Source organism: Lissotriton vulgaris, chromosome 12 (genome assembly GCF_964263255.1).
Source record: "Lissotriton vulgaris chromosome 12, aLisVul1.2, whole genome shotgun sequence".
Taxonomy (NCBI): Eukaryota; Metazoa; Chordata; class Amphibia; order Caudata; family Salamandridae; genus Lissotriton; species Lissotriton vulgaris.
This window is the reverse complement of record NC_141700.1, coordinates 515593030-515617332: the sequence shown is the minus strand read 5'-3', so window position 1 is coordinate 515617332 and position 24303 is coordinate 515593030. Positions and strand designations below refer to the sequence as shown.

At 46.2% G+C, this 24303-nt stretch overlaps 1 protein-coding gene across 7 annotated transcripts in view; it reads left to right on the top strand.

The window, feature by feature from the left end:
- Positions 1-24303, top strand: part of MTSS2 (MTSS I-BAR domain containing 2) — a 320542-nt gene that overhangs the window by 245278 nt on the left and 50961 nt on the right. For all 7 annotated transcript variants that reach the window (XM_086945290.1, XM_086945292.1, XM_086945291.1 and 4 more), the window contains exon 6: positions 2953-3027. In XM_086945290.1, coding sequence (XP_086801416.1) covers positions 2953-3027 — 75 coding nt within the window. The remainder of the gene's footprint in view (positions 1-2952; positions 3028-24303) is intronic.

Here is a 24303-nt window from a genome sequence, read left to right as displayed (position 1 = left end):
AGGAAGTGACATCACATGACCCTTCAAGCTAGGGGTAACATCAGTGGCATAGTAGAGCCTTTTACTCTAGTGAAAACAACAGATCGTACATTAAATATAAGACAAATAAACTAAAATGTTTACAAGGAGCAATTAAATGACAGGCATAGGAGTCAGAAAGGAGTGAAGTAGCCTTTGTTGCAATTTATTGAGACCCATGACAAACTGCCTGCCTTCACCTGCTGTAAACAGAATGTCTGCCCATCAGTTTCTTGCTTCTTCCTGTGTGAGGAGCTGTACACAAAATCTTCACCCGCTTTCAAGTTGGAGACTCAAGAGATGGCCCTACAGTACCTGAAGCAACATGTTAGTTCTTCGGATTGCCATGAATAGGGTGAAATCGGGATCCCCTTTTGGCTGCTGGAGGAGGTCCATGAGGAAGTGCTCACAGGTGCGCTGGAGTCCTCTCAATCAGCCTCATTTTATGCCTACCTGAGAATCTCCTACATGAGATCCACCCGCATGCTGGCTGGAATGCGTCTTCTGCCATGGATCCTTTCCAAAATAGAGCGGCTGGAGTGATCGCTTCACTGACCGAGGGTCTTTTGCCCCTGCCAATGTCCTACTTTTACTACGGCTTCCTTCCCAGAAGAATGGATCGCAAGGCACTTTAAAGTCTTCCTTCCAGTGATTCCTGTGTAGGCAACTTAAGAAGTACCCTTGGTGAAGGCGGAGTAGTGTTTCAGCCTCCATGGGCTCTGAGGTATCAGTGATCGGGAATACTCACGAGCAATACCCTTTCCAAGAAGCTCCAGAGCGTTCCTCCATCCAAGCCTCATGTCTCACGCTGATGGAAATCCTGAGGTGTGAAATGGAGCCGCACCTTCAGACTGTACTCCAGACTATATTGTTATAAGAACAGAACTAAGATTGAACGAAAAGAATCACATTCCCTTCAAGTGTGTTATTTCTGTCATATTAAGTCATAGCATAACAGCTTCATGACATAGAAGGAACTGGAAGAAGCTGCACCACGGCATGTAGATGTGTCTAGCAAAGAAAAGGGTCTTCAAAGCGCTTTAGGAACGCATCCTCTCTCACTAGCATTAGTGTCAGAGGTAGCCTGATCCAGGGAGCATCGGTCTGCAGGGAGACGGATCTACAGATCAGTTTATTTATGAAATCTACATACTGCCTACAAGGCATGGACAGAAGGCATGAGCGGATATACAACCTACTGAGCATCGGCTATCCTTTCCTGAGTGGACCACAAAGGCTTCTTAGATACTGTCAGATAATGTTGGTTGCCTCAGTGGAAGTCAGCATGAAAGGGAGGAGCAGGGACCACCTACTCTAGATTCTGCATTCTGCCCATGTCAGAGGCTCTGCAGAAGATAGTCATGGGAGACTCATTTTTGCACATGTTGTGCAGGCCCACCAACAGGGCAAGCGGTATGGTAACAGAATATTACAGTTTACATATTGTCTGGCAAAAACATACTGTTCTAAACACAATTTACTAAAAGATCGCCCTCTGGAGTTAATACTGTGAAAGCTATACTCCGTGGAGCAACATGTTTGAAACTAATACTTAGTCCACAATATTTATGTCAAATGATATTGTTGTTATTGACATTTTGATAGGCCGACCAACAGGTACTGTTAGCGTCATGTTAGAGTGAATTGGCAGAAGAAAGATCGTATTAGGAGGAAAAAGAAAGCCACATTGAGTACTAATTTGTCACTGGTGGTTGACACAGATCAGGGGTGGTAGGGCGGGGACGGCGGGGGCTGTGGGGTGAAGAGATCTAAAATGAGAAATGAAAAAAACATACCTTACCACCGTGTCTTTCCTCCTCGTCCCTCTGCAACCCCGGAACAGGAAGAACATCCAAGCTCCCCATAACCAATCACAATGCAGTCAGTGGCTTGCAGGGCGGGGCTGGCCAGAACAGGGAGAGGAGTGGTTTGCACTCCCTAAGTGAGCACGACTGCTTGGCTGGCCCTCTTGGGCCGGCCAAACATTCACGACTTTGCATCTTCCCCACCAGGCTGTAATGGAGAGCCTGGTGAGGAACATGCTCAGCCTCCCATTCCCCATCTAAGCTCCGAACAGCAGCGCTCAGACCAATCACAACACTGCATTGCAGCGTTGTGATTGCCTCAGGGGAGCCTGGGAGCTCAGGTGCCTCCTGCTGTCGAACCGGAGACAGGAAGAAGAGGACGGAGAAGAGGCTGTGGTCGGCTGTTTTCAGGTAAGTGGTTTGTTCCTTCTTTTTTCGACCCCACCCCAACCTCCCAGATCCGGTCGCAGCCACTACTGAAGAGATGAGTGCCGCATGACGGAGACTATGCAACAAAAATGCAACAGTTGAAAGTGATGACATTTTCCTACAAGTCATACTTTAAACAGGCCTTCAAATATGTGCCGGATGCTAAAACAATGTACTTTTGGGGGTAAAACCAATCAGGGATCTATCACTTAAATTGATGGTAGCGTGAATAAGACTACACCCTGAAATCTCGCCCGCCAGGCTGTAGCAAAAATGTGAAAGGTATACCATAACTGATAATGGAGCCTTCAGTTTTCTAGGTGTGGTAAGCTCTGAATCTGACATCCAGTAGCCACGGTGACATCAGTCCAGCTTGTTGAGGTTGCTGGGTTCTTAGAGCTGGTTGCTGTTATGGATTCAGAAATCCTCTTATGGGTGACCCCAACAGTCACTCGGTAGGGGCATGTGTATTTGCTGCAGTTGGAACTGTGTAAACGTCTCTATTCCAAAGTTGAGAGTAGCCATGGATTCTGGGCCCTGGACTGGTGGTAGGTATCCATGTATGAGGGCATGATTAGCACACTTAATTACCAACATACTTCAGCAATGTATGTGATTTACATAGCAAAGACCTAGCTGTAAAACAACTAAGAGTGGGACATTATGGTGCTATGCATTACATCTTCTTCCATTCTTTCAGAATACAAGCGTGCTCGAAGCGAAATCAAGAAAAAGACCTCAGACACTCTGAAACTGCAGAAGAAAGCCCGGAAAGGTAGGATCTACTGTGAAATCCTTCACTTCCTTACAGTTTGTCATTGTCACATCAGTTTTCATAGGACTCATTCCCTAGCCAAACAAGCCAAGCAAAAAAAAGCCATTTGGTCTGGCATTGGCAGCCATTCTTTTTTGGCTTTGGCTTTGTCAAAGCTTGTTTTGTCATGGTTTTTTGTAAAACTTTATTGCTGGGTGTGCTTCTGGGTCCTTGTCAGTATGGGAAAAAAAACATGTGCTAACAGCAAAAATATTTTTGGCCTCTAAAAGCACACATTACCTTATTAGTCCCTGGCGCCAAAGAGATCTACTTTGTGTGCCGCTTTGCACCTTGTGAAAGAGCGGTGAAGCTAGCTAATGGCTGAAGTAGGCTGACCCAATGCAGTATGTCATAGGGGGAAAAAGAAAAATGTGAATGACAACACGACAGAACAATGGCTGAAGAGGGTTGGCTGACACCCCCTATAAGTAAGTATATTATATTATATACATATGCTAGTAAAATCAAAAGGTATTGTTTTACGGCAGACCTAAAAAAAATAGACAACATTTGAATGTTCTCAGACTCTCAGAAGGAGCCAGTATCACTTGATCACTTAAACACTGAAGGATAAACGCGGGGGTCTCCACTTCGATGCAACCCCTGATCTACAGAGTCCAATAACTCTATAGCACTCGCATTGACCCGTCGAGCTGTAGTGTCTCCCTCCATTTCTGATCTTTGTCCGACTATCAAAAGCAGGACGAGTGCAGCATGTCACCGGAAGGAGGGGAACAGGTTGAGTACTGGGTACAGGAGGAACCTCAGCCAAGCTTAAACTTTACTTATGAGCCATGAATGTCTGCCGTGTGCTGCGAGTGTAATACAACGCACCCCTTCCTTAAGCAAGCGTCCCACAGGAACTGGAAAGCACTTTCTAGCACAACAATTTTTCACAATTTAGGTTGAAGGACACGGTGAAGAGTTTAGCTTCATAAAAAAAAGGCAACTGTCCATCATTCCCAGACAATTCTAAATAGTTGTTGCATTTGTGAACCCGATCTAGATCGGAAGTACCCAGCAGAAGTTAAGAGCGGTTCCTGTTTATGACCTTCTCGAAAATGCACAAATCAAAAAATGACACTGACGTCAGGTCAGCATAACGATGCTTGTGTGAAACCTTTACCGATGCTTGTGTGAAACCTTTACCAAAAACTTGTGTGAAACTTTTACGGATGCTTGCGTGAAACCTTTACCGATGCTTGTGTGAAACCTTTACCGATGCTTGTGTGAAACCTTTACCAAATGCTTGTGTGAAACTTTTACCGATGCGTGTGTGAAACTTTTACCGATGCTTGTGTGAAACCTTTCAGGGATTAGAGTTTGCAGGGCACCCAACTTATGAGTATAAAAATTATAAATTACTTTAAAATACTGCATAAGCTGGCATAGGTAAAGCGCTCTGACTCAGATACTCTGTATAGACTTTTTATCTTTGATGTGAACATTTACAATAGTAAAGCGCTCTGTTAGCCTCAGGTCAAGCTGGCCATATATAAAACTCTCAGATAAATAATAGCTGGCACACTAGAGGGAGCAAATGGATTTCAAGTGCCCCCACAACCCCGGAAACCTTTTACGATGCCCATGCCATAGAAATAACACAGGTGCCATACATGTGCCACTCATAGCAACAAGAGCATAAATTGAACGAAAAATATAAAAATGTGACTTTTTAATTGATTCGTAAAGCAGGCCATCCGGCCACGAGAATGACCTCGTATCCACTTAATCGTGCAGAAGCGGGGAAGTAGCTCATTGTCTTTGTCCGCAAATAAATCCACCATTGGGCACCCAAACCTTTTCTGCATCACAAGGAACACCTCTGTCAACAAAGAGATTGAATTCATGAGGAAATCACCCTGATCAGGTGGTCCTCTGCACAATTCTCCCTCCAATGGATATACACAGCCTTTAGAAACAACATGGTGCTCTCTGCCAAGGTCAGCATCTCCTGAGCCAGGAGCCACAAGGACTACACCCTGCAATCCCCTGGTGATTGAGATACCCCACTGATTATCTGTCCGGACCAGCACATGATGCCCCCTGAGGACTGGCTCAAATTCCTGACAAGCCATCTGAACAGCCTTCGGTTCCCTGAAGTTGGACGAACAACCAGCCTGCAGGCAACCCCATAGCCCCTGCACAGACCAGGAATCTAAAGTTGCTCCCAACCCACCTTGCTGGCATCCTTTGTCATCCCCCGGGAGGAGGATACCTGATCAAAAAAACCCTCATAAGATTGGTCTCCTCCATGCACCAACCCAGGACAATCCAAATCTGAGGCGACACCACCACCCGAAGATCGGAATCGGCAGAACAAGGGGACCAATGAGACAAGTGATAGTTCACCAATGGGTAAAGGTGCATCTGAGCCTATGGAAACACATTGATTGCCGTCGACATCAAGCCCTGTAACCTCAACCACTGATGAACCGGGGCTGAATCCATGCCGAGCACACAACCCAGGTCCCTTCTTAAGGTCGCCCTCCTCTGCCTGCAAAAACACCAGCTCCTTGACCATGTTCAGGTGACCCCCAATGAACACCATGTCCTGGGTGGGAACCAGATGTGACTTATTGTGGTTGATCAGGAAGCCGTGGACCTCCAGAATTTCGCAGACCCTCAGGATATGAAGAGTCCCCTTGGAAAAAGAAGAAGCAGAAATCAGCCAGTCATCCAGGTAAGGAACACCTGAATCCCCTCCCTATGGATGAACCCAACCAAGGGAGCCACGGCTTCCATAAAAACCCATGGAGCAGAGGACAAGCCAAGGGCAATACCTGGAACTGAAAATGCTCTGGCCCCACACAGAACCTGAGGAACTGCTGGGATGCCGGATGAATTGGCACGTGTTGATAGGCACCGAGCAGATCCAAGGAAGCCACCATGTCCCCCTGAACCAGCAAAGGAAGGATCTCCTGCAAATACAACATCTTAAACTTAACATGAGGGACAAACAAGTTCACCCACTTCAAATCCAGCACAGGGCGAAGGTCCCCTGATGCCTTTCTTACCAGAAAAAGGATCGAGCAGACCCCTTGACCCCTCTGACAGGCCAGAACTGGCTGAATGGCTCCTTTTTCAAGAAGATCCTGAATACCTGCCAAACAAGCCTCCCTCTTTGTGACAGCAGAGGCAAAGCAGTGTGAACAAAAAAAGCCTGGGGTGGAGAATTGAAGATAATCGTGTAGCCCTCCTTGACATTCCATAAGATCCCCTGGTCGGCGACTGACTTCCCTGAAAATTCGACAAGCGACCCTCCCACAAGGATCTGACCTTCAGTCCCCTCTGATTGTCAGGACTTCGACGAGGGGTTGGAAACAACATCTGACTGCTGAGACTGGAACTTGTGGGAGAAAAGGATACCTCATCCACGTCCCCACCCACGAAAGGGCAGGTTCACCTAAGGGTAGAAGACAAGTTGAAGGCCCTCGTGGCATCAAAGAATCTACCCCTAGATGACAATTGGGAGCCAACAGTTGCCTATCTTCTGCCGATTTCTTCACCAACTCCTCCAATGGAGCGCCAAACTGTTTCCCCCCGGAGAAAGGAATCTTCACTAGAAGGGATTTCTTCGCCGCCTCAGCCTTCCAATGGCGCCATCAAACCTGGTTCCTTGCCTGAATAGCTGCACCTGCAGAGGCAGCCGCGGCCCCCACGGTATCAAAGGAAATATCCGACAACATCTTGGTAGTTGTTCCATGACCGCCAGGGTAGGTATGAAGTCCGCCCCTTCCTCCATAAGTTCAGCAAGAGGCTTGTAGTCCTTCAAAATAGACTGAATTGTGTAGGAGAGATAAGCAAAGGCTCTAATGGAATAGTTGGCCGTGGCGTAAGTCCTCTTGATCTCGACCTCCACCTGCTTATCAAACGGGTCTGAAGGAGAGGCATCCTTAGAATTGATAGTCCCCTGTGTGGACAACCCAGCCATCACAAATCTACCTACACTGCTGTGGTAAAATTCTAAGCAAAGTCCTGAATAGTATAACGCTTAGATAAGTACCGCAGGAAAGACTGCTTTACCACCTCCTGCCACTCATTATCCATGACCTTGTTGATAGAGGAATGCAGGGGAAGTGACTGAGGCGCATGTCTCTGGTACTGCATGAAGACATCCTCTAATTCCTCCTCCACCTGGGGCACTGAGAATGCTTTGTTATCCTTGATTTAAAAAAAAAAATTATTTAGTGTTTTATAGAGCGCGAACCAGACCCGTGAGTGTATCAGAGCGCTTTACAGTAGTATCAGGTGGGATACAGAACAAAGGGGAGGGAGAGTCCAGGGATAAGGAAACAAATAGAAACAATATATGGTAAAACAGTCATAATATTCAACTACTATAAGGGATAGGAGCAAACACGATGCAATAAACTAGAAAAGCAGTCTCATTACCCTGAAGGATTTTTCGAAGAGCAGGGTGGTAACATAGGTGAAGGCAGCCAAGGAACAGTGCAGTGATGATAGGTAAAGTCAGGTTGAGGGGGTGATTGTAGCGTGAGCTTTAGGAAAGGAATTTGCCCATTAGGAAAGATTTGGTCTCCTTTTTGATGTGGGCTAGAGACGGTATTCTTCTAATGGCGGGTGGGAGTGAGTTCCATATTCTTGGGGCGGCCCCAGAGAAAGCCTGATTGTAAGTTCTTTTTTTCTTGAAGCGTGCGGGTTGGAGCAAAAGGGCTCTGGTGGACCGTGAGTTTCTGATTCCTTCGGATAATACAAGTTTCTGTGCGAGAAAAGCAGGGGACTTGGAATAGAGAGTGATGCAAGCCAGTTTGAATTGGATTCTGGCCTCAAGAGGAAGTCAGTTCAGAGCTTTAAGGTGGGGCGAGATGTGGTCAAACTTCTTAGAGACAGTTAGAAGTCTGGCGGCGGCGTTGAGGCAGGCTTTCAAGGGTGCCAGAGAGATCTTGGGTGGGCCTGCGAGAGTGGAGCAACCATATTCTAGTCGAGAGATGACGAAGGCTTGGATAGCCGATTTTAGATCAGGAGGGTCGAGGAAAGGTTTCAAGTTTCGTTGGTAGTTCAGGTAAAATCTGGCGGTTTTGGCCATCGCGTTGATATGGCCCCGCATGTTCAGGTTGCCATCTAAGGTAATTCCCAGGGATTCAGCAGAGTCCACAATGGTAGGAGAGCAGTTTAGCGCTGTGATAGCCTTGGTCCAAACTTGAATGTCTGTATTGGCGTTGGGTGGACAGATTAAGAGGAACTCTGTTTTTTTGGCGTTGAGTTTAAGCTGGTTGGATGTGAGCCAGTGAACAGTTAGTTTCAAGGCCTCATTCAGGGAACGGATATCCTCTGGAGAAGAGATATTGATGTAGAGCTGTGTGTCGTCAGCATACATGTGGTAGGAGATATTGGCAGTGCGCAGCACCTCTGAGAGCGGTTCGAGGTACAGATTGAAGAGGGTAGGGGATAAGGTAGATCCTTGGGGGACTCAAACTGTGATCAGAGAGAAAGCGGATAGGTTGCCGTTGATCAGGACTCTCTGAGAGCGGTTCTGGAGGAAGGATCGGAACCAATCCAGAACGGTGTCATCCAGGCCCATTCTAAGTTTGAGGCGATTCAAGAGAATTTCGTGGTTAACAGTGTCAAAGGCCGAGGATAGGTCAAGGAGGATCAAGAGACAGGTTTTGCCTTGGTCAAGGGCTTGAAGGGCATCATCCACAATGTGGAGGAGTGTGGTTTCCGTGCTGTGCCCAGGTCTGAAACCAGATTGCAAGTCATCTAGAAGGTGGAAGTTAGAGATGTGTTGGCTTAGCTGTTGCTGTACACATTTTTCCAGCACTTTAGCTAGGAGAGGGATGTTAGAGATAGGTCTGTATTTGTCAGGAGAGGCAGGATCTAAAGTGGGTTTTTTTTAGAATGGGGACCACCTGGTCGGCTTAGAGAGTCAGGAATTGATCCCTGTAGGAGAGAGGAGTTGATTATAGTCGTCCAAGAAGGGATGATAGCCTGAGAAACAGAGGTAAGGCAGTTTGAAGGGAGAGAATTCCAGAAAGTCTCTGATGGCGTTGACCTGCGGGTCCTTGGGGTCATTCCAGTGCAAGTTGAAGTCGCCAAGAAAAATGTCATTGGCGTTCTGAGAGGCTTTGGCTGTGATGATTTCCATGAGGTAGTCTATGAAGGTGTCATTCTTGCCTGCGGGGTGGTAAAAGATGTGTAGCCTACATTGAAGGGAGGTGTTGTTGCAGACAGATAGGGCAAGATATTCGCAGGAATCAGTAGGTTCGGCCAGAAGTTCAGTGATAAGGAGGTTGGAGAGGTAGATGCAGGCAATGCCACACCCTTTTTTTTTGATTGCCTGTCCAACCTTACGATGAGATAGTTGGGCGGGACTAGAAGGTCTAGGCAGGGCGAGGAGGATTCATTTAGCCAGGATAACGTCAGGATCGCTACATCTGTGTTTAGGTTCAGGATTAGATTGGCGACATCGGCCGCATGCTTTACCACAGAGCAGCAGTTGATAAGGAGACCAGATAGAGAGGGGACGGTATGCGAATCATGGTTAGGGCCGGAGGTTGGGACTGGCGCTAGGTTACTGTTGACTAATCCTCTGTTGCAGAGAGTGGCTGATCTGTAAGGATTGATTGCACCTGTGCATATGGGTTGATCTTTCTTCAGGTCAGAGGGACATGGGTGTTCATAGCTAATGAGGAGGTCAGCAGTTTCATCCTCCGAGAGTTCCATAGTGCTAGTCGTAGTAGGGGTAGGTTTGTAGGATAGGAGGAGGGCCTGCATTTCTTCCTCTGAGAGGTAGCAGGGCTGCCTGTAAGGGCGCAGGTGTCTCAGGGGTAACGGGAATGGGTGGAGAAGGGGCTTGGAGCAGGATGTGGGGTGGTAGGGTTCTGTGAGAGCCTGATCTTAGAGAGAGTGAGCTCGGAGAGGTGCAGGAGGTTTTTGAGGTCCGTGAAGGACTTGTGGATGCTCAAGGTTAATTCAGTGGCTTTGTGGTGGAGAGTGTCCAAGTCCCTAAAAGAAGGGTGCTCTTGCGGGCAGGGGGTCGGCGGTGAGGGAACTGACTTGGAGGAGAGTGCAGTGGGCTTAGTAGTGTGGTTAAGACGACCAGAGTCATGGGTTTCAGTATCCCAGCAGAAGGGAGGATTTAGGGTAGAGTGTTTAGGGAGGCTACTGATGGCTTGTGAAGGTGGCCTGGTAGACGGGCTATGAGGTCTAGAGGGTTTGGCTGGGGGGAGGGGTGTCAGTAGGCTTAGTAGTGTGGGTAAGTCGACCTGAGTCATGAGTTCCAGTATCCTCACGGTTAGGTCGATTTGAGGTAGAGGGATTAGGCTTAGTAGTGTGGCTAAGATGACCAGATACATGAATTCCTGTATCAACACGGAAGGGTGGATTTGAGGTAGAAGGTTTAGGAAGGCTACTGATGGCTTTTGTAGGTGGGCATGTAGACGAGCTAGGCTGTCTAGAGGGTTGGATCAAGGGGGTGGTGTCAGGATCCGTAGGAGAGGGAAGGGAATGTGCAGTGGAGGTAGTGGGTAAGGGCTCGCCAGAATTGGTAGGCACTGGATGCATAGTAGGGGGCTCTGTTGGTCTGTGTTGGGAGCCCTGTCGTGGGTGGCTGGGGAGAGGGCAAGTTCCCTTGGAGGTTTTGGCGGGGGAAGGCACAGGGGGAGCGAGGAAGAAGGGGGGTCGTGAACATGTTTTTTAAGGAGAGGGAAGAGGTCCGCAAATTTGTTGAGGTCTTTTGGAGAAGCTTGGATCAGGATGATGCCATTTTTGTATAGGGTAATGGTGAGGTCAGCACGCAGGTTTGCGGAAGGTGCGATCGTGAGCTTGCAGCAGTGTGGAATGTTCCTGGTATTATGTACGTTGAGGAGGTTCGAGAGTGTGTTGCGCCCGACGGACGTTCTCCTGGAGTAGAAGATAAGGTAATTGATGATTGGGCCCTTGTCCGCGGTGGATCGATGGTCCGAGACTTGGGTCTCAGGGTGCCTTTTCAGGATAGAGTGTTTAAAGGATTTAGCAGCGTTGTTTTGAAGTAGGGAGGGTAGATAACGGTGTAGGAGTTATCGGCTGTGGGGTTCAGACTAGGCCCAGCCATGTTGGGAAAGTGTGGATACGTAGGTCCTCCTCCTTAATCTCCTGCCTCTGCACATATCCTCCCCCGAGAACATCCTCCCCTCCGTCAGCCTCAGCACTGGAAGAAGCTCAACACAATGCTTCTTAGGGAAAGAAGGGCCCTCACGCTCCTTAAATGCTGCAATCACAGCAGCCTGGATTATCTGCTGAATGGCCTGCAAGGAAGGAGACTCCGCCAGAGCTTGCACACTAAGGCCTGCCCCCACTTGCGGCAACTCATCATTCTCTTTACTGAATTAGACTCTGGTCAGGCATAGAACTGTCCCTAGCGAGCCAGGCTCAAATAGGCAGGTCCTATCATGAAACTTTCCACAGGAAAGCCGGGCCAGTTGCTAAGCAACCGCAATACACAAGCATTGTGCACGCTTCCAGCGTGAACCAAACATCTGCATTCCCCATCCAACTCTCTGAATGCCAGGAATGCGTGACACGTCAAGGCCCCAGCATCATAAAGCACTCTGCTGCCCTACTGCAGTCCTAATACAAAAAGATCATGAGGATATGTGCTCCAACCCCAATGACAAATCAGGACCTGTAGCGCCCTCCACTTTAACCTCCCGCTCTGCATCTGAAAGTGGCTGCGGGAGAATGAGTCCTGAAGGCCGGCGTCCCCACAACGAGGATCCGCCACAATGCGTGAGCCCATTCAAGCAGGGCTTTGAAGACAAGGTAAGAGCCCGCTATGGCTGGGCTACTTATTACGCCGCAAACAGAAATATCTACTGGTCATTACAAAATACCATGAAGCAACAAGAGCCTGCTTAGCATGGCTTTCACAGGGCCTCAGGGTCGACTAGTGCAGGACATCGCCCCACTTACCTGTAACTTGCTTGAAGAATCTGCAGAGCAGAACCAAACAAATACCAGGAAGTGGGGTGTGTCATGCCTCCACTTATGATTGGTCAAGCAGGGCTTTAAGTAGGATAAAAAACTGGGGGGGTCTCTCATAGGGGCATGGCCGCTGTTATTAAGGGCGTGACTTAAAACACTTAAGCTAAAAATCTGTGCTCAGCACAGTGTGCTGCCCCAATGGTATTTTGCTGCTTCTGTCCATTCATCCAGATATATAACACAACAAGTAACATTACACCTACAACAAGCCAGGCCTATTGGCCTTTTCAGTGGTTGTAAGCTGCATAAGATAAATAAGCAACAACTATCACTTTGTTGTATATAATATTGAAAATGCTACTTGCTCTTGTGGGCAAGGTTGTGGCGTAAGGCTAGTGCAGCTGACCATTGAGCTGAGAAAACAGGTTTGAGCCTGACGTCCTGTGATTCAAAAAATGAATATTCCCTTTTGTAATGTAACTGGTGCTTGTGTAAAGCGATCCAAGTTTGACCCATATACACTGATAAAAGAGTCTCTTTGAAGTTACTTCAATGGCAGTGACGGGTTGTACTGTTGCAGTTATGTTTTTTTTTCCAACCTGAGGGTAAACATGGAGAGCCCAATAGGGACCCGTCTCGGCACCTGCTTTTAAAAACTGCCAGTACTGACCACCGGGCGGACCTGGCTCCCATAAAGCCCTGAGGTCAGGGCTGAACGAGGTCGGCCATGTTAGGGACGGATGGGAATGCTAGAGCACTAATTTGTTTGGAGGCTTCTGTTGGGGAGCTGAAGCTCACCACATTAGTCATGAGGCGAGGAAGACCTACGAGGAGGTAATGAAACTTTCCTTAATTTGGTGTTGAAGCCTCCCTCGTAATTTTAGTTGTGCAGATGAAACAAGAGGAATTTGTTTCACAGCCTTTCTGAAGACAAGATGGCACCGCCCCTTCACAGAAACCTTTGTGTTTTGTAAGTTTATGTACCACAGACAGTGTTATACCCACGAGAAATGCAACAGAATCCTATTGAGCCAGGCCGTGTTAGGCTGGTACCTGAATAGTGCGCATACTGCTCTTGTTTGAGATCTGAGCGACGAGAAAGGCCCGAGCATTAGGGTGAAACTATTTCACTAAATATTTCAACATTCTTCTTCCAAATAAAGAACAGCAACGAGCTACATGAAAAGCTTAGTGGAAACAAGAAACGTAGGCCCTGGCCAGCTTCCGGATCTGCCCAGACTGTGTCCTGGGGCTGCGTCTGCTTGGATCGAGGACACTGCAGCTGGGTAAGGCTCTCTGCCCACTTGGCCGAGAAGGTCTGCCTCAAGTGAGGTGGGTGGTACCCAGAGGGAGCGGGCTAGGGTATGTAGAAAGCACACTCTCAGAGGGCGGAGGGTACGGAGTGGAGAAACACTCGACATCGAAGAAGCCTGTCCTTAAAATCAACCACATCGTCATCTTTCGGGTGACCAAATGGCTCCATGTCACCACGACACCACATCTCGATTTCTGGACTTTGCTTTTGCATCTTGCTGCATTCTGGGTGTTGCAGTCTCTGTTCATTTCAATTGAGCCAGTTGGACCAGCACACATAGTAACAATATGTGAAAGCAAATACCAGAAATGGGAAAGTGGTGTCTGGGTGACATGTAGCTATCTGGTCACCCTGTCTTTCAGGTTTCATAAAATATTCAGATTTAAAGAGAACATCTCTGGTAAATCCTGGGACAGTATTAAAGATGACAAAGAATATTTGTCTCCAGACTGTGCCACAACAACCTTGTCCCCCAAGGGTATCTGTGATAATCAGGCAGCAAGTGTTGGAGCTGTGTTCAGATGAATAGAGTGATGGCAAACTCCATGTTTATGTAAGGATCAAGCACAACCATATTCAATTCTAATATTCAATTTTCATGATCACACTGTTAAATCTTCAAAATAAAGTCACAGTATAAACCAGCAGTCTCAGTTTCTGCTCGGTCAACCAAGGCTCAAAAGAACAGTCAACAGTACACATAGCTGATTTTCTTAATTTGACTACTGCCAAGTTTATTTGCCAAATATTTTTTTTAAATATTTTTTTCTGAATTATTGCTGAGGTTGATATTCACTTGCACTGAGCTCAGCTAATTGCTGTGAAGGACAAAGAAAGAACTCGGTGCCTGATTGCCCCTTTGGACCAGATTAACGAAGGACCTGCTGCAGTGCCAAGCGATGCAGAGTGGCACATGGCATATATTCTCAAGTACAAAAGGAGTGTAGCACTGGAAAGGTGGTGCCCGTCCCTCAATGCGAAGAGCAGCCTGAGCTGCTTTGTTTTACTTTGCGTCATGGGGGATTACTCAGGTGTTATTTGGGCAGATCCGGGCAAACACCCATAAGTTTTGCTTAGTGTGCAAATTGTATCAAATTTGCAATCCCGATCCAATAATGCTAAAATATATACCAATACGTATGAATTTGGGAGTAACTGAGAACTTGAGTGAACAGTAGTTGCCGGTGACGTGCAAAGTTTCACCAGCAATTCTTTGTGGGACCTGTGGTACCCCTCCTCAAGGCATATGGGGCAAAGATAGCCTCAGTATTATTTTATTGTATACTAGCTGCGGGCGGCTGTACCTTGGATTGAACAGTAGTTGCCGGTGACTTGCAAAGTTTCACCAGCAATTCTTTGTGGGTTCTGTGGTACCCCTCCTCAAGACATATGGGGCAAAGATAGCCTCAGTATTATTTTATTTTATACCAGCTGCAGCTGTACCTTGGTTTGCATTGAACGCAAGTGCTGCACACACGTTTTGCCGTCAGTCGTTCTACCACACAATGCTTGATAGAACTGGAACTGGACGTTATAAGCAATTTACAAAACGCTGACTAGGATCTAACTGTGCATTCAAGACGACTTCAGTAGCAGCAACTTGCTGCCACCATGGATCAGGCTGGATTTTGAAAGACCCATGTTATAAATAAATCCTAGATCTCCAAACTTGCCTAGATCAATATGATCCTTCTTTAGACGGAGGACTCTACGTACAGTTCTCTGAAGAAGTGGCCCATAAAAATGTGGGAAGCATACACTAGGAGCTGCAGGTCACAAGTTTGAATCCACGCAAGGTTGACTATGCCCTTCTTTCTTCTGAGATCGATGAACTGGTCGGTGAATTGAGTACCATTAAATACCGTAATAGCAACACCTGTTATTTGCAGGTTTTATAAACAGCAGAAGTGTGATATAAAGCACCATAAGAAAAATCTCAATTTTAGAAGAGATTAGAGATTGCTTTTTATTTATAATCTGATGATCCACACACAAGGTTTTGAAACAAAAATACTTTTTGATTATGAATCCCCAGCGGATCATAAATTGAGCTCTGATATCACCGCACATCCTTTCCTTCCACAACCAGTCTGCAACACCAGTGGAATCCTCATGATTACCTGTTTGTGGATTCAGGGGCTCAGTGGGAGTCACTAGTCCAGAGGTGACAATATTCCTGCTTGGCTCATCCTGTGAAAAGATGAAAAGTGCATGAAAGGTTCGGATTCCTCGTGGTGCAACATTAAAAAATGTTTCCTTGCTGTGTTTCAGATCTGTTTCGACATATCTGTAGAGTTCACCGGTATTGTAGCGGGTCATTATGGCTAACCTTTGTGGGCCCTTTTCAGGATAGTCCGGTGACCAGTCAGTTGCCATATGTGGTCTATCAAAGAGCGGGCCCTGTGGTCTGCAAAACACCTGGCCTGCCAGGACAACATTGCTGTAGTTAGCCACCAACCATTTTATGCCCATTGCTTGAAAGTCTCTTGTGAGGTCTGTTTCTCCAGTGCTTCCACCACCATATTTTTTTCCTAGAGTGTTCCACCAAAATGTCCACGAAAGACTGGTAGAGCTCAAAACAATGTCCCCTTAAATGCTACCTTCGAGGACTGAGGGCAGCCAGGGACAGTTTTATATGTGGTCTGGCGCCCAGCCAACAGGACATGATGGAGATTGCCCTAGGTCTGTGTAAAGAATTAATATTATTTATGCATAGTTTTGTTTAGGCGTAAACCAGGCCAGTAGTACAGTATAAGATCCTAGGCAGTTACACTGGGCAGAGCGGTTTGCACATTTTATCTTCAATAGCCGATTTTTAAAGGCAGAGCAGTGCATACGGGTCATGGGCATCATAGACACATGGCTTAAGGACAGTGTGCAGTAATGCAGAACATTTGAAGTACTGGAATACAGGAAGTTATGTATTCAATGCGCTTGGTAGTTTTTCTGATGTGTGATTGCTGCATGCCCTGGGCATTGAAATCTGCCTTTATGGAGGAATATGTGTGCCGTGCTTTTATACTTCTAAAGTATTCAGTTTACTGTATGTTTGCATAGGCCTGTACACATTATAGAGGCACATTTGCGCACTAGATCTTCCACGTTTAGATGTATGTGCCCAAAGGCCTTACCCATTTGTATGTTTGATTCACAGAGGTCTATGCGTGTTTGTCCACAGGGAGGAGGTGTTGTATAGTATTTTAGGACCGTACTGTAATTTTCCCATACATGCCCTTATATAGGTATGAATCACCATATCTTTATATAGGCATAGAAATCAAAACCATATTTAGACATAGCTCATGTAGTCCAAATACGGCAGGGCTACTTCCACTAGTTCGGAACTGATCCACAACGATTTCTAGGAAAACGCAGCTTCAGCAGCTAGGGACTTCCCCTTGCTCGAATACTGACTTGTCCAAGAACTCATGCAGTTTTCAAAGAACTGAGACTCTTTGATGACGTTATTATGTCCACCTTTACGTCAAACTCGGTACCTTCAAGGTATAAATATGCCCACACTGCAGTTCGACTATCTACTTGCCCAACGCACCCTGCTACTGCAAGTGCCGAAGGAAGCCGACCCTCCAGCAGACGCACTGAGAGAGACGCTGTCTTTTCTCCTGCCGAGGAAATCCAGCTCCGGTGTTTCCAAGCTACCCTTGCAGGTTGTTAGGAAATCGAGTCCTGAGATTGACCTTCTTCATTCTAAACCAAGGTATGGAGCTGATTAGACCCTAAGAGAAATCTTGGATAGGTTCTTGGCAAAGAATACTAAATTTATACTACACCTCACTTACTTCTTCCCTCGTACTAAGCTTAGGTTAGGTACATCGGGGTAGGCGTATTGTAGAAGCACCAGTTGAGTACTTTTTAGCCTCTGTTATTTATGTATGTTTTTATCTATGGTCTAGGAACCATACAATGTTCTTACAGTATTATTTTAATCTACTCTTTTTACTGTATGCACTATATTTTGCAACCATTTTTACGATTGTAGCAGTTCATTTCTTATTCTTGAGAAAGAAGACTGTTCAATAAATCCTTTTATTGAAAACGCCCTTCTATCTATTTCTCTGCACCTCTGGTGAAACGAAGCATGCACGAATAACTGAGTAAAATATCTATCTATTGTTTCCAAGACTCTGAAGATCAGTTTTATCTTGGGGAAACAAAGTTGTCAGAAACTAAATCCCTTCTTGTGAACTCGAGAAAGTTTCTAGTGACCTCTGAGCTAGGTGGCACTCACAATTAAGTCTAATATATTTTGATAGAGACCTAGTAGATCTAAGTCCTACGTCACATCTATAGGATATATTATTCCAATGCGCAGAGCCTATTGGGAATATAGGAACTACACACAGAGGTCTGAGACAGCTCTCATTTTGGCTGGCAACAAAGTTGCTATTATAGTTTACGACCTAGTAGGTACTCAGTGCTTGTTCGTAGGCACGGAGCCGGAGCATTCTTTCGGGATCCATGCAGCTAATGCTCAGCTCAGTGTTGAAACTGAAGGAACTCTTCACAGTGCACTCAGTTGAGAAGGTCAATTTTATGGTTTGCAACTTTGTAACATTTGTTCTAAGCGTTTTTTAGGTTTGGCTTGAGAATGAAGTAGTCTACAACACGTTTTGTCACAAGTGCATAGAAAGGGCGTTGGCTGCCTCTAGAGTAGTATTAGTCTCTCACCCAACGGTATTATCTTGTTGCGGTAGCATTCTGCCTTCCACTAAGTGCTTTTGTTGGAATGCATTAGGGACTCTTTTAAATCTGAAAATTACACTCTGTTGGTCATATTCAATTATTTTTCCCAGCTGCATTCTATACAGAAAACATTCATCTGATTCTACAGTCAAGCAAAGCCAAAATGGCAAGCTTTCATGTGATAGCCCGGTAGCTTGTCTCCTTTCTGGTGAAGAATTGGCTTGGTAGTTTAGTCTGCCCTGTTCCCATGATGCACTGGGCCAGGGACAGACTGATTTGCATATAGCCAGGTTCTGAGCTGGGATGGGGCAGTGAGATAAATAACGGTGATGGATCAAGCCCTGATCTTTGGACTGGGTAAGAGTGGTCTGCTTAACTCAGACACTCTGTTCATCACCACCCCCTTTTCTAAATCGTTTTTGGCCACTATAGGTGTGGCAGGGTATACTCAGACATGAGTCCCTTTCTCACTGCTCCATCAGGATTCAAGCAAGCCGGGCCGAAGAAGGCTGAAATGCCAGAAACCGGTCCCCGGTAGCTTGTCTCCTTTCTGGTGAAGAATTGGCTTGGTAGTTTAGTCTGCCCTGTTCCCATGATGCACTGGGCCAGGGACAGACTGATTTGCATATAGCCAGGTTCTGAGCTGGGATGGGGCAGTGAGATAAATAACGGTGATGGATCAAGCCCTGATCTTTGGACTGGGTAAGAGTGGTCTGCTTAACTCAGACACTCTGTTCATCACCACCCTCTTTTCTAAATCGTTTTTGGCCACTATAGGTGTGACAGGGTATACTCAGACATGAGTCCCTTTCTCACTGCTCCATCAGGATTCAAGCAAGCCGGGCCGAAGAAGGCTGAAATGCCAGAAACCGGTCCCCGGTAGCTTGTCTCCTTTCTGGTGAAGAATTGTCTTGGTAGTTTAGTCTGCCCTGTTCCCATGATGCACTGGGCCAGGGACAGACTGATTTGCATATAGCCAGGTTCTGAGCTGGGATGGGGCAGTGAGATAAATAACGGTGATGGATCAAGCCCTGATCTTTGGACTGGGTAAGAGTGGTCTGCTTAACTCAGACACTCTGTTCATCACCACCCCCTTTTCTAAATCGTTTTTGGCCACTATAGGTGTGGCAGGGTATACTCAGACATGAGTCCCTTTCTCACTGCTCCATCAGGATTCAAGCAAGCCGGGCCGAAGAAGGCTGAAATGCCAGAAACCGGTCCCCGGTAGCTTGTCTCCTTTCTGGTGAAGAATTGGCTTGGTAGTTTAGTCTGCCCTGTTCCCATGATGCACTGGGCCAGGGACAGACTGATTTGCATATAGCCAGGTTCTGAGCTGGGATGGGGCAGTGAGATAAATAACGGTGATGGATCAAGCCCTGATCTTTGGACTGGGTAAGAGTGGTCTGCTTAACTCAGACACTCTGTTCATCACCACCCCCTTTTCTAAATCGTTTTTGGCCACTATAGGTGTGGCAGGGTATACTCAGACATGAGTCCCTTTCTCACTGCTCCATCAGGATTCAAGCAAGCCGGGCCGAAGAAGGCTGAAATGCCAGAAACCGGTCCCCGGTAGCTTGTCTCCTTTCTGGTGAAGAATTGGCTTGGTAGTTTAGTCTGCCCTGTTCCCATGATGCACTGGGCCAGGGACAGACTGATTTGCATATAGCCAGGTTCTGAGCTGGGATGGGGCAGTGAGATAAATAACGGTGATGGATCAAGCCCTGATCTTTGGACTGGGTAAGAGTGGTCTGCTTAACTCAGACACTCTGTTCATCACCACCCCCTTTTCTAAATCGTTCATGTGATAGCCAGCATCTGTGCAGGCAAGGCATATCAATGCCCGCTTTGGCACACTAAACCCTGATCTATTGGTTTTGCAAATGCTTAATTGTTAGTTCTGACCAGGCTACAGCAGTAGCTGTCATTGGACACATTCTATTGGTTACTTAAACAGGTGCTCTCCAAGGAAGTGCTGATCAGTATGAGAATTAAGGACTGTATAGGGGGTGAGAATTTAAGGGTTTCAGGGTTTTCTCTATCAGGCACTGCTGTTAAGAGCTCTGTAGGCGTAACATGAAGTCATGTCTTTAAGACCTTTATCATGGGAAGTGGGCGGGTTCAGCGATTCTATACGTGGGTGCCAGGGCACAAGTGTCTAAACTCTTGCCATCTTGGATGGCAAATATCACCATTCCAGCATCTCTCGTTTTTCACGTGGTTGATATTTCACACTTTTTTGTTATGTCAATAGGTTGCTGAAAGGTATTCCATTTGTGGAAATTTTAGATGTGTTTTCAAAGGCAAGCCAGTGTTGTGAGGCCAGGAGGTGGCTAATGTGATCAACATACCTGGTCGCGTCCATGAGACACGCTGCGGCAACAAGCGTGACTCTGAGCGTGAAGCAGGCTTATTTTATTATAACCGATTAGAGAGCACCGTTTCTGGAGGCAAAGTCTGGTATGAGTGCTATGACCTTCCTAAGCAGTTGAATCTGTTTTGGGCAAATATTATGATGTTTTTGATGTAAATTGTAAAAAAATTGGTTTGGGACTAATGTAAACCGGAGAGAATTTGCAATGTATTTTAGAGGAATCCTTGGATGCTGTAAAGGTCAACGGACATTGAGCTTTAATGGGCTTGCAAATAATGACCCCTTTTCAATTAGGCAGGCTTGCTTGGTCTTGGTGGCTCAGCTCTGACTCTGATCAGAAGATCTGATTTCCTTCTGGCAGGTAATAGACTTTTTCTCCAAATTGCTGTATCTGTGCTCCAGTTGGTGGAAACAAGAGGTTGACACAGCTCTCTCACCCACGCAGTGTGTGCAGACCCAACCTTAGTGCTACAGAGCAAACCTCCAAAGTTAAATTAGATTATGGATACCCATTTAAGAAGTTGCCATTATTCGGCTTCTGTGGAGGGGCTTATCAAAAGGGAGGGAGTTTGTTCGCTCTTCCTAACAGACTCATCCAAATGTCAGGTAAAACTATGCTGGTTCGACTGGCATTCAACTAAATTTGGCTTCCAGAGCTGGTCTGTTGTGAGGGGAAATCAAAAGGTTCCTCAATAGAACATCTGCCTCTGGGATTCTGGAGGTGCTGGTGCCAGGTCAGTCAAATGGGCAGCTCCCCAGGCATGTTTCTGATTCTTCCTCAAAACCCTCTGACTTTTCAACAATCCTGAGCTGCAGGGAAATATGTGTTATAATTAGCTTCCAACAAATAAACTAATAATTAAAGACTCTGTTGGAAGCTTTCAGAGAGAGAGAGAGCGAGAAAGAGAGAAAGTGAGCACAGATTACAGCTGGAGAACTGTGAATTTTGAGTCTTGCTTACACAGACATTTGAGACCTTTTTGAGAAAGGTTTCATACAATACTGAACTGATTTAATTCATTGGGTCTTCGCTGAAGAAGATTTCTGACTGGAGCCTTTACTTAAAAGCCTCCATTAAATGCCTAACTACTGGTTAAAGTGTGGTAGTTTTGCGGCTCATCTCTACCAGACTTCGCCTCAGCCTCCGCACTGTGCTACCCATAAGACATATCGCTTTGGCTGTTGTACTCTGCCCCAAATAGATTGTCTTTGCTGATGAGATGGTTTCTCTGTAGTCAGCAGACGTTCACATGTGCTTTCTTTCTCTTTCTTTCTCTTTCCTTTCTTTATCTACCGTTTTTCTCCTTCCTGCATCCTTCCTGTAGAGCTACTTGGTAAGTCAAATATGTCCCATTAATCATGCTCCTTGCTCTGCTGTCCCAGAGTCATCCTTCATGCTTTCCTGACTTGTTGCTGGTGATGGGCTTCCTGCTGTCCTCCCCCAGGGTTATGCTTCTGACTTTTCTGCTGTGCTCCAGGTGGTCCAGTTCTACTTGCCTCTCCCTGGTGTCGCATTTCTCACTGTCTTTAGTCATACTTCTTGCATTCATGCCCCAGAACCCTCCTCTCTCTCCTTGCTCAGAATAATGCTTCTGGCTTTCCTGTCCCGTTGGCATGCTTCTTTCTCCTTTGATAGTTTTATTTTGCTTTCTGCTCTCCTTTCCCAGGGTCTTACTTCTCACTCCCCTGTTGCTGCAGCATGCTTCTCCTCCTCGAGAGTAGTGTTCTTGCCTTCCTGTCCCACGGAAATGCTTCTCGCGCAGTCATGGCTCTTCCTGAACTGTCCTAAAGTGAAGCTTCTTGCTCAACTGCCTTAGAGCCCCCTTCCTACCACTGATGTACTGTAATGAGGCTCCTTGCTCTCTTGTTCTGGAGTTACGCTTCTTGCTCTCCTGTCCCAGAATCACCTTCTTTCCTACCCAGTTCCAGCATCAAGCGTCCTGTGCTCCTGTCCCAAAGACGTCCTTCCCCTGTTGGCCTGTCCCCAGTATTACGCTATTCCCACTGGATATCCCGCTTGACTCGTGCATGTTATTCTTTTATCATGGGGCAGCGCTCTCAACCTCCTGTCTGAGAAACACTTTTCGCTCTCCTGCCCTGTCAATAGTGTCCCGAACCTCGTTCTTTTGTCTCCCAGAAGTCATGGTAGTGTCTTTCCAGGCCATGGTTTTATGCTTATCCCACCTCTGATGTATCACCACTGCAATGTTTTCCCTCTGCTGCATCTCCCATTGGAATCTCTTCCCACTGCCTTCCAAGTCTCTGGCCCATGCTTGTCCAACCCCTTTCATATGCTGAGGGCCATATTCTTTTCCTCCTGATGAATTCTAGTGTCAACCTTCTCTTTAACTGACCTTCCCAGAGTGCCTTGCGTCTCACATACTGACATCCTCCATGAGACTCACCGCTGTCTTCCCTGATATTTCACCGGTGTCGTGCTTCTCACTCTTCCCTGATATTCACTGGTGCTGTCCGTGATATACACTAGCGTCACGCCACAAAAACTTTCCATTGATATGTCGCTGCTATCATGCAAATCAACGGGGGCTGTAGGTTTCTAAAACCTATCACTGATACATTTCTATTTAAAATAACTCAACCAAGAAAGTACCCAACACAGAGCTTTGAACCTAGTCTGCATATTTGGTATTCCCCCATTACATTGAGGACTCGACATCGAGAGTCAGTGCATCGCAGGTTAGTTTTCGAACTCATATGTTCGGAGTCACTGCTCTCCATGATACATTATATCACAGGTAAAAAATAATAATATTTCAAAAAAATTTAAGTTCTAAAGCTTAATCTATACATATATGAAATATTTTTTTTACACTTAAAAACTCAAAAATGTAAGTGAAACATATATTTAAATACACCTAAGATATTGTCCGGAAAAAAAGGTTACGGTGCAGCTATGGTTACAAATTAAAACCGAAAACCATAGAAATTTGCTAGTTATGGTTAGGACCACAATCCGTGACACTCATGCAACATCCATGCAAACCATAATTTGCATGCAATGTGCAGTGCTCATAACATTACTCTAAATTAAACATGTTGTAAATCATTTTATAGATGAGATTTAATTTCAAATTACCCATACCACTTTCACAGAGACAACTAGGAATGTGCCAGCATTCATTGCACACTTATGTTTTGTTTAAATACATTTTGCTTTTTGGTATTATTTATATGCATAAATATTGTGAGGCCATAAGCATTACATTTGTTATGCGAGTTATGGTTTGTATGGCTGTTGTATGAGTTATAAATTGTGGTCCTAACCATAACTTGCACATTTGAGTGCTTTTTTTTGGTTGTAAATGATAACCATAATTGCAATTTAACTGTGATTTTAGGTACATTTCTGAGTTTAAAAAAAAATGTATTGTGGTGTTATAACAGCTCTAACTGTAAGTACACTTTTACCCTTTTCAGTGATTTTTTTTCATCGTATACTACACCCAGGCGTTCTATGTGCCCAACCCTCATTGGGCATCCGCCCCTGCTGCAAACAGTCTTCAGATGTGTTCAGCAGGGTTTGGCTGCAGGGCATGGCCTCTAGCTAAGCGATGCTTCCAGCCCTCAACAGGCAACCAACCCCCACAGCACATAGGCTTTGGCTACGCACAGCAGGGTTTGGCTGCAGGTCCTGATGTCCAGTCAGACCATGGGCCTAACCCTGTGCCAGTGACTTTACCCCCGCTGCACATGGCCTTTAGCCTCTTACCTCTGGTAAAGGGCTGCCAACACCTGCTTAGCATGGCTGCCCTTTGCCCAACATTCCGCTGGCAGACAACCCCTGTTGCACGTAGCCTTAAGCTGTGCACAGCAGAACAGGGTCTGGACACAGAGACTGAACTGTAGCTAGGCTTTTCTCACAGCCCGCCATATGTGGACAACTTCTTGTGTGACCATTGGC